General features: G+C 41.8%; 1 protein-coding gene across 1 annotated transcript in view; it reads left to right on the top strand.

Moving 5' to 3' along the window:
• The first annotated feature begins 2,348 nt into the window (after positions 1-2,348).
• The window catches only part of LOC129246451 (E3 ubiquitin-protein ligase RBBP6), a 28,639-nt gene continuing 15,860 nt past the window's right edge, over positions 2,349-15,127 (top strand). Inside the window, exons 1-3 of the mRNA XM_054885299.1 lie at positions 2,349-2,683; positions 11,494-11,728; positions 11,902-12,078. Coding sequence (XP_054741274.1) covers positions 2,518-2,683; positions 11,494-11,728; positions 11,902-12,078 — 578 coding nt within the window. The 5' untranslated portion in view covers positions 2,349-2,517. The remainder of the gene's footprint in view (positions 2,684-11,493; positions 11,729-11,901; positions 12,079-15,127) is intronic.

The raw sequence follows: 15,127 nt of genomic DNA, 5'->3' as shown, positions 1-15,127 counted from the left end.
TTCCCTTACTTAGGCTTTTCAACCATAGAATATTTACGTATATACAAATTTACATAAACCAACACACAGTTTTCAATAAAATTACATTATGTACATAAGACTAATTAAAAGTAAAAGTCGAAAAGGATATAACGAGCTTTGGATTCTACAACATCACTTCAGTTCAAATTATTACATTTCAATTGAATTAATTTTAAGACAAATAATTATAAACATTTCAACACGTCATTTCTCCATTAAGAAAAAACGAACTGTTTTCGTCTGTTATTTTTGGCGCGTTTCTTCTGGCAGTCTGCCATTTCGCCTATCAGCTGTTCAAAATCCCATAATGTGTGAGTGCTGCCAAGTTGTGAAACGTCCTCATGGGCGCGCTCTCTCTCAAAATGAATAAGTTTCAAATCGAGTTATCTATCAAGTTGGATTTATTAAGGTGATAACATGCTGAATTTTTCGCCGTAGGTATGGCTTACGTCAAAATGATATGCTTTGTTTGTATGTTTTGGTATGTTCACATTCGTATGTTTACATTTGATTACTGATTTAACGTGATGCTTGGACCAAACGCAACAACAAATATATGTAGGGTTTTACTTATATGTGTTTGCTGTCACCTGTAACAAATTTGCCTTGTTATCTATGGTGCGGAGTGCCTTCACTGCTGGACATATTTTTAGTACGTCGGGGTTGATTCTGGATAAGTAGCAGTTCAACCTGCTACAGTATTCAGAACGATGACGGTATTCGGGGGTCGGGAGCTTAAGAAGGTGGTAAGTGTCTCCCGATAAATGTCGTTTATAGTTTGTATGAACACTGTCTGGTCTAGTAATTATCGATCTGTTTTGCCTAGATCTCGTCGGCGTAATTGAAGAGATGCCTTTTGATGTGCCTAGGAATCATCTCAGGCTCAAGCAGGTGTCTGCATTGGTCGGACCTACTCAGCAGTTTGTTGTGCTCCCGGCACATTGCGGGCACATCAGGAGGTAATACCTCGCTGTCCGAACAGGGGCGTTTTGGCAAATATGAAGCTTATTCCACTGCATATTACTAGTTCCAGGTGATCAGACACGTGTAGCGTAGTTTAAAACTCGACGGCGAATAACTTCTGTCTCATTGTTGTTGTTGTACCATATATATATGGGAAATGCTGCCAAAGTGACAGTCCTTGGTCGGATATAAAACCCAGTCGGTCCGGTTTAGTATAACGTATTGTCGTGGGAATGCTTCTGTTGTTGTTGTTGTTGTAGCAGCATAAACATCCACCATACACGTATGGGGAGTGCTGCTGGAGTGACAGTTCTTGGCCGGATAAAAATCCCAGTCGTTCCGGTAACGTAGAACCGATTGTCGTGGGCACGCCGTTTGGTGTGGTAGCACCAATGGTTTCGCGAACTTTCGTGGTTTTTTACAATATGTTATATTAATAGCAATAGTAAAAAAGCCACTCGTTACAATCGCACTTACAAAATTGTTGCAGAAACTGGCAGAAATAGTACAGAGTGTAAACAAACCCAGGGTTGTTCGAAGAAAAGTTAAATTGCTCAAATTTGGCTGGCGACCAACTTTGTTGAAAGTATACACAAATCACACGTTGCCCTCATTTTTATTATTTTGTTTACTTTAAAAATCAAAATTGCTGTGCTGACTTTGTTCAAATGCCAAGAACGAGGTAGGGGTTTGTGGATGGAGCCTTCTTTGTATTATTTACACGGAAATTAAAAAAAAGATTAGCTTTATTGCTGGTTTCTGAAATATTTTTGTCGCTGAGTTGCCCTAGCACGATTGGAATAGTTAAAAGTTATTGCTTTTTCGTGCTTGAAGAAAAACCTTTCCAAACAGCATTGACAGCTGATTGACAGGTTTGCATGTAATCTGGAATATGTGAACGGGTATATTAATTGCGTGTATATACTGCTCATTACTGCATTACGTTCACGCATGCAACGTGTGTATATGAGTAAAATAAATATGTCTTGATGGCGACAGCAGATGGCGGGACCGAACTCGCTAGAAGATACGAGCTGCTAGATGTAGAAATTATGATAGGTATTAAGCACATGTCATTACCACTCGAATCTCCGTGCTGAAACCCCAAAATGGTGGAACATTTTTTTTTTCTAATAGCTATCGCCCTCAGCAGGCAATGGCATACCTCCGATTGTATTTCTGCCATGAAAAAAGTCCTCATAAAAATATATATAACAATTTAAAACAATATAGTAGAGTATGGCTTAAATAACGTATTATGGTTTTATGATTTCGTAAAGAAAATATATTTTCACCCTGTGTTGCGTTCCAAAAATTGTTTGTACTCAGTTTTAGAAGCAAAGCTAGCAATTTAAAGCCCTTTTCAAACATTTCCTAAAATATAGTTCGTGCATTTCGCAGGATTTTATGGCAAATTTAATAGAAGTAGAAGTGATTGTGGCTACATTTTGTTCCTTGATTATTATTATTATTTTTTAAACAAATTACGGTTACTCTTAATGCCAGTAAGCTTGGCAAATATATTGTGCGACAATGTCTGTGCATTACAAATTTAAAAGTGCTCTAGACTTTGACACAGTCACATTTGACGGCCTCAATATTTCAGTCGGCGATTTAAAGAGAGCGATTATACACCAAAAACGATTGGGAAAAGTGACTGACTTTGATTTGCAAATAACAAATGCTCAAACTAAAGAAGGTTAGTATTGTATTTAACTGAATACAACTATTGACTTGTACGAACCATATTATATGTACATGCCAGTATGAATACGTGTTAAAGGTTGCTTTCATGGGCCAGTCGTTCATTGTTTGTTACATCAGATAACAAAATTGAAGGAATTTGTGCTATGTATTCCTCCTCGGCACACTAGCTGGTATACGGTTAATCATGCTGCAGGTCGATTCTCGACTTGGAATATTGCAGTACTTTTGTCCTAAAACACATGTTTGCATCCGTCAGCATAAACACTTTTGGCACTTGTATTGTTTTATTAAGCGAAACTAATTGTGGTGCCTTACCTACGAAGTTAGCAAAACTTTTGTCTGCTGCTCCTAAGCCCGTTCCTAAGAACCCTTAAACGTTATTTATTATGCGGCTCTCCAAAGCAAAACTTTTTTGACATAAGTTTATACCGAATGATTAGTTATAGTATATAATCGTAAGATGTGTTCTACTTTTCTAGATAGAAAGCAAATGGATTTGCCAGTATAAAAAGCAGTAATATGTTCAATATAATAATTAGAAGTTTTGAACAATTTAAACATATGTATATAGAATTTCACTTATGATTTTTTAATCTTGTTGGGGAAATTTAGACCAAACATCTTTCCGCAAGCAGTTGTTGTTGTTGTTGTAGCAGTATCTTCCCCCTGTCAGTGTAGTGTAATCACCGGTCGTCTTCGTCTAGCTCATCTAACGGTAGGCCCAGGAAATTAGCTCTTTCGTTCTCACGACAGTCGGTTCTACGTTACCGGAACGACCCGGATTTATATCCGGCCAAGGACTGTCACTTCAACAGCTTTCCCCATATATGTATGGAGAATGTTTATACTGCTACAAAAACAACAAAAACGGGTTGGGTCCAGAGGGAGAGAGGTTTTAAATGAGTGGGTTTGATGGGGCATGTGAAAAGGTGGTTAGTGTCGTGCGGTGTGCCTTCACATGCCGGACATATGTTTAGATTCTCGGGGTCGATTCTGGATAAGTAGGAGCTTAACCTGCTACAGTATCCAGAACGTAATTGTGCCAAGGTTACGCGGGACTCTCGGGGAGGCTGGAGCTCTTCGTCTGCAATAGGTGGTGGTTGGACTCCGATAACGGGATTCGGAGCATGGGCATGAAACATCAAATAACAGCAAAGGTTTTTTTTTCTAAAGGCGGACGCCAATCGACAGGCAATGGCAAACCACCGGAGTCTATTTCTGCCATGAAAAAACTTCTCACAAAAAGCCCATGTGTCTACATTTGTGGAGCATCAAGACGCAAATCACAAATTGGAGGAGGAGCTCGACCAAGCTCGACCTAACAAAGGGTGTAGTATGTTTGTTAGATCTAAAAAAAAGAATTTATGGACACCGGACATTCAGACTCTTTCAGACACAAATTGTTATTCAAAACATAAAAGAGACCATTTTTAAATAACTTTTTTTTTAAATTACGAGTCACTGCTCGGCAAACAATGGTAAACTTCCTATTGCATTTCTGCCATGTTGCTGTTGTTGTAGCAGTACCTTCGCCCTGTCAGTGCAGTGTAATCACCGGTCGTGTCGTCTAGCTCATCTAACGGTAGGCCCCGGAAACTAGCTGTTTCGACGGGTTGGGTCCACGTTCCCACGACAGTCGGTTCTACGTAACCGGAACGACCCGGATTTATATCCGGCCAAGGACTGTCACTTCAGCAGCATTCCTCGTATAAGCACCGGGAATGTTTATGCTGCTACAACAACAACAACAACGGGTTGGGTCCAGAGGGAGAGAGGTATTAGATGAGTGGGTTTGATGGGGCATGTGAAAAGGTGGTTAGTGTCGTGCGGGGTGCCTTCACATGCCGGACATATGTTTAGATTCTCGGGGTCGATTCTGGATAAGTAGGAGCTTAACCTGCTACAGTATCCAGAACGTAATTGTGCCAAGGTTACGCGGGACTCTCGGGGAGGCTGGACCTCTTCGTCTGCAATAGGTGGTGGTTGGACTCCGATAACGGGATTCGGAGGTCGGGAGTTAAGAAGGTGGTAAGGGTCTCCCGATGAATGTCGTTTATGGCCTGTCTGTACACTGTCTGATCCTGGAGTGGTCTGTCTGTTTTGTCCTGGATCTCGTCCACGTAGTTGAGGAAGTGTCTCCTGATGTGCCTGGGAGGTGGCTCAGGCTCAAGCAGGTGTCTGCATGGGTGAGGTCTACGGTGACCCCCTAGCAGAAACTGCTTCCCGAGCATTTTGTTGTGCTCCTTTACAGGAAGCATGTGAGCCTCGTCATGCAGGTGTTGAATTGGGGACATCAGGAGACATCCTGTCGCGGTCCTAGTAGCAGTATTTCGGCAGGTCTGGAGCTTCGTCCACTGCGTATCACTGGTTCCAGGCGACCAGACAGGCGCAGCATAGTTAAGAACCGGTCGGCCTATTGCTTTGAAAGTCGACAGCAACATTTCTTTGTCTTTGCCCCAAGTGCTGCCGGCGAGCGACTTGAGGACCTTGTTGCGATTCTGTAGTCTCGTTGCAAAAGCGGTTGTGTGCGCTGAGAAGGAGAGCAAGCTGTCAAAGGTGACTCCCAATATTCGGGGGTTATTTACCGTCGGTATTGGGGTATCATCGACGTGCACTTGAAGTTGCAGCTTGACCTCCTTTGTCCAGGTTGTTGTTGTTGTTTTAACAGCATAGGTAGCCCTGTCAGTGTAGGCACATCATCGTTCGTCTTCGTCTAGCTCATCTAGGGGTAGGCCCAGGGAACATGCTGTTTCGACGGGTTGGGTCCAGAGGGAGAGGGGGGTTAGATGAGTCGGTTTAAGGGGGCATGTGAAGAGGTGGTTAGTGTCGTGCGGGGTACCTTCACATGCCGGATATGTGTTTGGTATGTCGGGGTCGATTCTGGATATGTAGGAGTTTAACCTGCTACAGTATCCAGAACGCAGTTGTGCCAGGGTTACACGAGTCCCACGGGGAAGCTGGAGCTCTTCGTCTGCAATAGGTGGTGGTTGGACCTCAATTACGGCATTCACAGGACGGGAGTTCATGAAGGTGGTAACGGTCTCCCGGTGAATGTCGTTTATTGACTGTCTAAATACTGCCCGGTCCAGTAGGATGCGGTCAGTTTTGTCCTGGATTTCGTCAGCGTATTCTAGGAGGTGTCTCCTGACGTGTCTGGGAGGCGGCTCAGGCTCAAGCAGGTGTCTGCAAAGGTGAAACCTACGGTAACATCCAAGCAGGAACTGCTTGCTGAGCAGTTTGTTGTGCTCCACTACTGTGAGCATTTGTGCCTCGTTATGTAGGTGTTGTATGGGTGACATCAGGAGGCACCCGGTCGCTGTCCGAATGGCGGTATTTTGACAAGTCTGTAGCCTTGTCCACTGCGAATCACTAGTTCCAGGCGACCAGACAGGTGCAGCATAGTTTAGAACCGGCCGGCCAATTGCCTTAAATGTCGAAAGCAACAGTTCTTTGTCTTTGCCCCAAGTGCTGCCGGCCAGCGATTTGAGGACCTTGTTGCGATTTTGGACTTTAGTGGCAATTGCGGTTGTATGCGCAGAGAAGGAGAGCAAGCTGTCAAAGGTTACACCCAAAATTTTGGGGTTATTTACCGTCGGAATTGGTGTATCATCGACTTTTACCTTAAGGGACAGCTTGACCTCCTTTGTCCAGGTGGTTGTTTGTTTTTAACAGCATAGTTAGCCCTGTCAGTGTAGGTATATCATCTGTCGTCTTCGTTTAGCTCATCTAGGGGTAGGCCCAGGAAACATGCTGTTTCGACAGGTTGGGTCCAGAGGGAGAGGGGGGTTAGATGAGTCTGATTAAGGGGGCATGTGAAGAGGTGGTTAGTGTCGTGCGGGGTACCTTCACATGCCGGACATGTGTTTGGTATGTCGGGGTCGATTCTGGATAAGTAGGAGTTTAACCTGCTACAATATCCAGAACGTAATTGTGCCAATGTTACACGAGTCTCACGGGGGAGTCGTATATCACCCCCTTGTCCAGGTGGTAAAGAGGGTCGCCGTGGACTTGGTGGGGGAGAGTTGGAGATTCCTCGCAGTGAAAACGCGAGAAAGGTCGGTGAGGTAATTGTTCACTTTGGAACACAGGCCATCGATGTCATTGCCCGACGCCATTATTGTGCAGTCGTCAGCGTATGAGATCAGGGAAGTCCCGCTGGTGGTTGGGGGATCTTCGAGATGTAGAAATTGAACAGCAAGGGAGAAAGGACACCACCCTGCGGCACACCTTGCTTAATCTTTCTCTGCTTTGACGTTTGATCTCGTAATATCACTGACGAGTGCCGACCGCTCAGATAGTTCGCGGACCACCTCTTCAGCCCTGGCGGGAGTGTCGACTGATAAATATCATCTAGTAGCGTGGGTGGCTGACTGTATCGAAAGCCTTCTTCAAATCCAACGCTACTAGGACAGTCCTCTCGCAGGGGCGGTTGAGTGCAGTGGTGGTGCTGTGCACTCGTCGGAAACCGTGCTGATGTGGGGTTGGGGCCAGGTGTTTCGTGTAGAGTGGGAGTAGGAGGGCTTCAAGTGTCTTCACTACTGGGGAAAGGAGAGTTATCGGCCGATAAGACTCCCCTTGGTTGGCGGGTTTTCCAGGTTTCAGTAGTGGGACCACTCTCCCTGCTTTCCACTTGTCTGGAATGATGGGAGTGGCCAGGGACAGATTGAAACCCCTAGTGAGGAATCCTACTCCCAGGGGTCCCAGATGCTTCAGCATCAGCGCGTTTAAACCGTCAGGGCCAATGGCTTTCGATGATTTCGACTTGTTGATGGCCCCCTTGTTGTTGTTGTAGCAGCATAAACATTCGCCATACTTACATACGGTGAATGCTGCTGGGGTGACAGTCCTTGGCCGGATATAAATCCGGGTCGTTTCGGTAACGTAGAACCGACTGTCGTGGAAACGTTGATGGCCCCTTGAACCTCATCGCTGGAGAAAGTAGTGGCGCACTGTTGTTCATCAGTTTGTGCAGCCTTCTGGTAGCACGACGTTTGGTTCTGTCGCCCGGAGGATGCAGTATGAAAAGCCGGCTAAAATAGCTCGCGCATCTCTTCGGGTCCGACGAAGTGCAACCGTTGAAGGTGATAGCCACTTGTCGTTGTGCTTCGTCGGGTTTGACAGCGACCTAACGGTGGACCAGAGCTTACTCACCCCAGAGGTGAGGTTGCAGGTCTTCAAGTGCTCAACCCATTTAGTCCGCTTATGCTGATTTACCAGTGCCGGATCTCAAAATTGAGATCCCTTATGCGGGGATCCCCGGGATCGGCCTGGCGTAGGTGGTCACGCTCGTTTGCTAAACTCGCTGCTTCGGCTGGGAAATGAGGACGGATGTCCTTATAGCTTCCAGCTGGAATGAAGCGAGCCGCAGCAGCTGTGAGCACCTTGCGGAATGCGCGTTCGCCTACGCGCACATCAGTGGGGATGGGAAGAGCGGCGAAGGTGTCCTCGGTGAATTCCGTGAAGCCGGCCCAATTAGCTCTTTTAAAGTTAAAATAGTACCGGTGATTCGCGGAAACAAAGTCGGCAGGTCTCTCAATCGAGACGATAATGGGCAAGTGGTCTGATGCAAGCGATAGCAGAGGTCGTCACGTTATGCTATTTATCAGACCCGCGCTAGCTATTGTTAGGTCAGGCGAGCTGCTGCAATTGCCCACTACCCTGGTGGGGGCGTCGTCGTTCACTGTGCTGAATGTCGAATCGTCTATCTGCTCTGCCAGTTGCTGTCTCCTACGATCATTTGGCAGGCTTGAATGGACAGCAGCTATTTTAATACTGTGCCGGTTCATAAAGGCAACTATCTCGTCGACCTTACTCGTAAGTCCGTTGCAGTTGAATTGGAGAAGCTTGAAGCTTCTCGGTGAGGTCTGTGTGATTCGGGGGGTGAGTGACGCGTGGGGTTGTCGACGTTGGACCTGCTGCGCAATCCACTGTGGTTGTTGCGGCCTGATGGTGGTGGGCGGCCGCGCCTCCGGGGGCGGTAGTGGGTGCAGAGCTCTGCAGCAGGGGGCAAGGTAGGCAGTTGTCCACTCACGGGTGGTGCGCAGGCCGGAACATCTCCGAAAATGGCACCAGCCATTGCAAGAATTGCACTGGACTGATACCAGATTCCGAGGTATTACGATCTGACACACGGAGCAGACTGTGCGGGGGACCAGGAGCTGCTGGTTTGTCCCCGCACTGGGGTTGGAGCAGGAAGGGAGGGGAGGGGTTGAAGGGGAGTTGTGTTGCTCCGATAGGCTCCTCACCGTGGAGGTGTGGGTGGTGGTGGCGGTTGGTAGTGCCGGCCTATCAGGGGGTGTATTAGCCGTGGAGGCATCAGACGCCTGCTGGCGGGAGCAACACGTGGCCACATACCGTGTGGACCACTCCCTATGTGACTTAAGACCCGGTCTTAAGATGGCTCCACCCGTTGCACTTGTTACACCTAACCGAGGTCGAGTTCGGGTGAAGCCGTTTGTGGCAGACGCAGCAGTAGAATACTTCAGGCCCAGGGTTGGATTCGATTCCAGCCCTCGTCGGCGTATGAGACCAGTGAGACTCCCTCTGGTGGCTGGGGGAGTTTCGAAACATAGAAATTAAAAAGCAAGGGTGAAAGGACACCACCCTGCGATACTCCTTGCTTTATTTTTCTCTGTTTTGAAGTTTGGTCTCGAAATATCACCGACGAGTGACGACCACTCAGGTAGTTCGCGGTCCACCTCTTCAGCCCGGGCGGGAGTGTCGACTGTAAAATGTCATCTAGTAGCGTGGCGTGGCTGACTGTATCGAAAGCCTTTTGTAGATCCAACGTTACTAGGACAGTCCTCTCGCAGGGGCGGTTTTGGTTTAGTCCACGGTTTACCTGGGTGTTTATGACGGTGAGTGCCATGGTGGTGCTGTGCACTCTTCGGAAACCATGCTGGTGTGAGGCTGGCGTCAGGTGTTCTGTAAGGAGTGGGAGTTGAAGGGCTTCAAGCGTCTTCACTACTAGGGAAAGGAGAGTTATCGGACGATAAGACTCCCCTTGGTTGGCGGGTTTCCCAGGCTTCAGTAGTGGGACCACTCTCCCTAATTTCCACTTATCAGGAATGATGAGAGTGGTCATAGACAGGTTGAAGACCTTGGTGAGGAATTCTATTCCCAATGGACCCAGCTTTTTCAACATCAGCATGTTTAGTCCGTCATGTTTCAAATTTATGCTTTCGAGGTAGTAGTCTACTTGAGAACTGACACAACCGCCATGGACCGTAGACCTTCGTTAGGGTTATTATTTTTAAACTTTCTTATGTTTTCGTTGTTGTTGTTATAACATCATAAACATTCCCCATACATATGTATATGGGGAATGCTGCTGAAGTGACAGTCCTTGGCCGGGTATAAATCCGGGTCGTTCCGGTTACGAAGGAGCGATTGTCGTGGGAACGTCTTATGTTTTCGTCGTTTGTTTTTCTTTTAAAAAAGAAATGAAATTATATGGTTTTCTTTTATTTCAACTTTATTGTGGACATTGTGGACATTCATTGTGTGTAAAATCCATTGTGGATATTATTTATGTGCAGAATATGTATTTAAAATAAGTCATCGTTGTTGTTGTTGTTGTAGCAGTAATAAGTCATCGTCAAAACGCTCAGTGCACAAAAAGTAAGGATGATCTTGGAGGTACTTACTCTAGTTAGCAAACGTTGCTAAGGACTTGCTATATAACTGCTCAGTGAAGTCCTGTCACAGCGAACAATAAAATGAGGCGCTAATGGACAGAAAGGAATTAACAGCGAATAACGTTTCAATGTAAGGATTCTAAAATTAAAATCCAACATTAGACAATTTTTCATTACGACCTTCCAGCAGAAGTTCAGAACACTTGATTTAATTTTTATCGCAGGTCAAAAGGAAGTCGCAAAGGTTTAAATCGGTAACAAAATCCGACACCAGCTTAAGCTTTCATTTTAGTTTAGGAAAGATGAGGGACAGTAATAATATCGCTCATTCCAATGGCGTCGGAACTGTTTGTACTACCAACTTAAATAAAATCACTGTAAAATTTGTCCATTAGATAGAAACCGGCCCAGTAGTACGGTTCTGAATATCGTCTATTCCGATCGTATGCCTACAAAGGCGTTCAATGAAAATTCGGCTTAGAAACTATGTAGGTCTTTCCAATCGAATGGTCAGTGCGGCGTTTGAACTTATTCTTTCAGACCGCCTGTACATAAATCCGTACTGTGCTGCTCGGAATCTAATCCATTCCGATAGCATCAATAATGTATACTATTATATTCCAATACATTAACTAGGTAATAACTATAAAATATACTGTAAAAACTTAAAAAATGAAAATTAATAATTTGTTTTATTGTACACACATACTTATGCAAGAGTGTTAATACTGTACTATATGTTATATAGGTATATAATTGTATAATTAAGGTCTTAAAAATGTAATAAATAACTAAATATATAAATATGTTTTCAAAAAAACAAATACCCAGTAGGAGAAATATTTATAATATATAAAATATAATTGTGCGCTTTTGGCTTATATTAAGAATACTTTATTGGTACCTATTTAGCTTAATGAAATAAAATACCGCAGACAATTATGTATGCACATACATATATGAGTTACATGATAATAAACTATTTAGATACAAATGCGTGTTCTATAAAAATATATACTTATATTTAGATAGTCCAAAAAATATTTCATTAAACAAACATTGAATTTGGGCCAGTATTATTTAGAAAGAAAGAAGATATATATAGCACAGCTCACTACATTGTCCAATTTGTATTATTATTAATGATAAAATTAATATTTTATAGAATATGAAGACGATTCGGCGTTAATTCCGAAGAATACGTCACTTATTATTGCCCGGATTCCAATATCTCAGCCAAAAAAAGTCTGGAATCCCCAAAATATAGAAAAAACTCAGCAGACACGAACGTTAGCTCGAGCAGATGGTAACTCTTTAGACCTATCAAAAATGAAAGGCAGTGAAGAAGACAAAATATTGGAAATGATGATTCAAAGCACAGCTGATTACGATCCTAAAAGGTAAAATTAAAAATATAGTTTGCAAGTATAACATACTTTCATGAATACTAATGTTTAATGATATCATTACTATTTTCACTCAAAAATGCTATATTACATTTAAAATATAAACAGTGTTATTCTTGCATTATGTAATAGTATTTTGCTACTATTTAAATGTTTTTGAATTTCAGCTATCATAGAATAAGAGGCCATTCTCAAGTTGGAGAAGTTCCTTCTACCTATCGCTGTAACAGGTGCAAGAAAACAGGACATTGGATAAAAAATTGCCCTTACAATTTAGGCAAAGAGCATAGTGATGTCAAAAGGAATACCGGAATACCAAGATCGTTCCTTGACAAAGATGATAAGTAAGAAAAATATTTCATATATACTATATATAAATATTTGGAGCATACGACCTTCGTTGCGTGCTTGGCCGAGCTCCTCTAGTTTGTGGTGTGCATCTTGATTTTTATTGGCCACAATAGGCTTCGAATGGTAGTCACGCGTAAATTTATTTGCTATGGCGGCCGCAATAATTAAAATCAATAAGTTGAATTCGTTACTAAATCATCGATTCTGGATGAAACCAAACTATATTTACCAAAAAAACAAAAAAATAAATATATAGTTATAAATTAATTAATGTTTACAGTATGTCAGGTGTAGAAGTAAGTTACTAACTGCGAATAGAAGCCGGAACAGCGTTCCAAATACCAATAGCATTAACGAAAATAGCCTTTTAAATGATAAATTATCTAATCCTATTTTATTTATAAAATTTATAAGCTTCGACAAAATCATAATAAAATAAATAATTTTAAAATTTCACAAAATAAAATAACAAATAATTTATTTATATAAAATCTATCTCTCACCGAATAAATTTTATTTGCATTATTTGTTTAACCGCGGCTGTTGGCACAAATTTAGCCAATACTAATATACTAAAATTATTACTTCCAAATTAGGAAGTTGCAACTTAAATAAAGAATTACAGCTGTGAAAATTAAAATAACAGTACCCTTAAAAATTATTTCGAGGTCATTTTTTTTCTTATAAATCATACAAAATAAAATTATCTACGAAGGGTTAAGGGATCTCAGATGAGTAGGGTTTAACTGAATATATCTGGCAACTACGTAAATAACGGTTCTTTAAGGGTGTCGTTACGTTTTTAAGTGCAAAATTGAAATAGCAGCGCCTTCAGTTTTTAAGGTTATACAAGGAATATTGACAAAATTTTGTACAGATTTAGACGAAAGTACGTTTTTTATTATTTACTTATATTTTTTTTTTAATTTCGGTGAGTGTCATGCATATATTTTTTATGTTTTGACTATGTTAGGTAGAAGCATTGCACCACAGGCCAACTAAAGCAGATTCTGAAATTGAGAGCAGATTGAAGATCTTACACAGATATACAAAATATTATTTCATGTTCAACAAAAATGATTTCAAATGCAATATAATTTGTGGAAAAGCTAGAAAAAAGAGGAGGAAAGCGAAAAACTTCCCTAAAAGACGATCGCAGAATTGTAAGGTGTCCAAAGACAGTCACTTGAAATCGGCCATACAAATTAAAAAATAGGTGAACTTAAATGTTTCTGACATTACTGTATAGGAGCTGGATTAGCAGCTCGAAGGCCACGAATTTTTCTTAATTTTGGTGTTTCAACCGAGATTCGAACCTACGTTCTCTCTTGATTCCGAATGATAGTCACGCACCAACCCATTCGGCTATGGCTTTGTATATATCGTCCCCTTAGTATTAAAATAGCCTATAAATTTTTTGATGTTTTGAGAAAATGAATTTCAAACTTTTTTTCGAAAGTAGCTCTCACTCAAATCTCGTTATGTCTGTAAATATTTATTATTTTTAACTGACGTTTTGACCCACTTTGTGGAACTAGAATTTGATAAAATTTTGACCACATATAAAATCGACGATGAAGAATCCAAAAATTCAATAAAAAAATAATAGCCTATGAGCACATAGGCTATTGTTATACTAAGGGGACGATATGTACCTAATTTTAAAATCATCATTTCTTAACTCTATATGTTTCTACTCTTACGTTGTTGTTGTTCCCCCCATACATGTTCAGGGAATGCTACTGGAGTGACAATCCTTGGCGGATAGAATCCGGGTCGTTCCGGTGACTTAGAACCGACTGCCGTGGGAACGTGTACTCATATTGTACTCTCACGTATTTATTCCTATCCTCTAAATACACTGGAAGATTTTAATTTTAATTTTGTGAACTGCCATAATGTTATTTAGTTGAATTTTTTCTTTTATATTAAGCCACTTTAATTACCTTAATTGGTGTAATTTCAATTTGTGTTTGATTGCAGCATGTATATGCGATTGTGGAACAATATTCAAATAGTGGTTTAATCACGACATATAACTTCTTCTCAAATATGAACGAGCCGGTATCAATAAAACGGTCCGCGGATGACATATGGCAAAAATAAATTTTTTGTTTTTTGGTAGGACTGTTATAAGCTTACATGGCAAATTTCAGCGTGATATGTCACATAGTTTGTTTTCTGTGCTACTGTAAACAAGTCTGGCTCGAGTGTGTTCTTCGAATTTAACGATGGAAATTCAAAGAATTTGTTTGAAATGTTGTTATTGCAACAAAATTTCGGCTTCAGATGCCTTAAAAATGTTGCAGACAACCTATGGGGACTCTGCTCTATCACGTGCACGTGTTTTCCAGTGGTACAAATCGTTCAAAGAGGGCTGTACATCGGTTGAAAACTTGCCTCATGAACGTCGTCCAGCAACATCAGTAAACGACGAAAACATCGGAAAAGTAAAGGAAATTGTGCTTGAAAATCGCACAAATCGCAAAATCGGTTGACGCTGAATATTATTTAGACGTTTTAAAGCGTTTGCGCGAGAACATGCGTCTTAAAAGGAAGGAATTGTGGGACAACAAGTCATGGTTCTTGCATCACGATAATGCACCAGCTCACACATCACGTCTTGTTCGCGATTATTTGAACAAAAATAATGTTAATATTAAAGTGGTGCACAAGTCGACATATATGTGCTTTCAAGTCATTTGCTAAATTCACACAACAATGCAGTGTTTTGTTCTCAACTAACAGTAACAGGCAATAGCAGCTAGAGAGAAAACCAAATCATGCTTTTGGATGACTTGTTTCTCTCTCAGCATTATCACAACACACATATTTCGGCAAGATAGCAAGAAAAGCAATGACACTGAAAGGCAATGAAAAACAATTCAATTCAAACAAGTGAATTGTGTCAAATGTGGATTATTTACTTACATGAATTCCTGATATTTTAAAATCAAATAGGCAGTTAATGTTTGGTATGATGGTTTTGTAGAATAAAAATTAAATTCTGATTAATATTTGAATGTAACTTACACTTTGCCT

This window comes from Anastrepha obliqua, chromosome 4, assembly GCF_027943255.1.
Source record: "Anastrepha obliqua isolate idAnaObli1 chromosome 4, idAnaObli1_1.0, whole genome shotgun sequence".
NCBI classification, from domain to species: Eukaryota; Metazoa; Arthropoda; class Insecta; order Diptera; family Tephritidae; genus Anastrepha; species Anastrepha obliqua.
The sequence above is the reverse complement of the archived record's forward strand: the minus strand, read 5'-3'. Positions and strand labels throughout refer to the sequence as shown.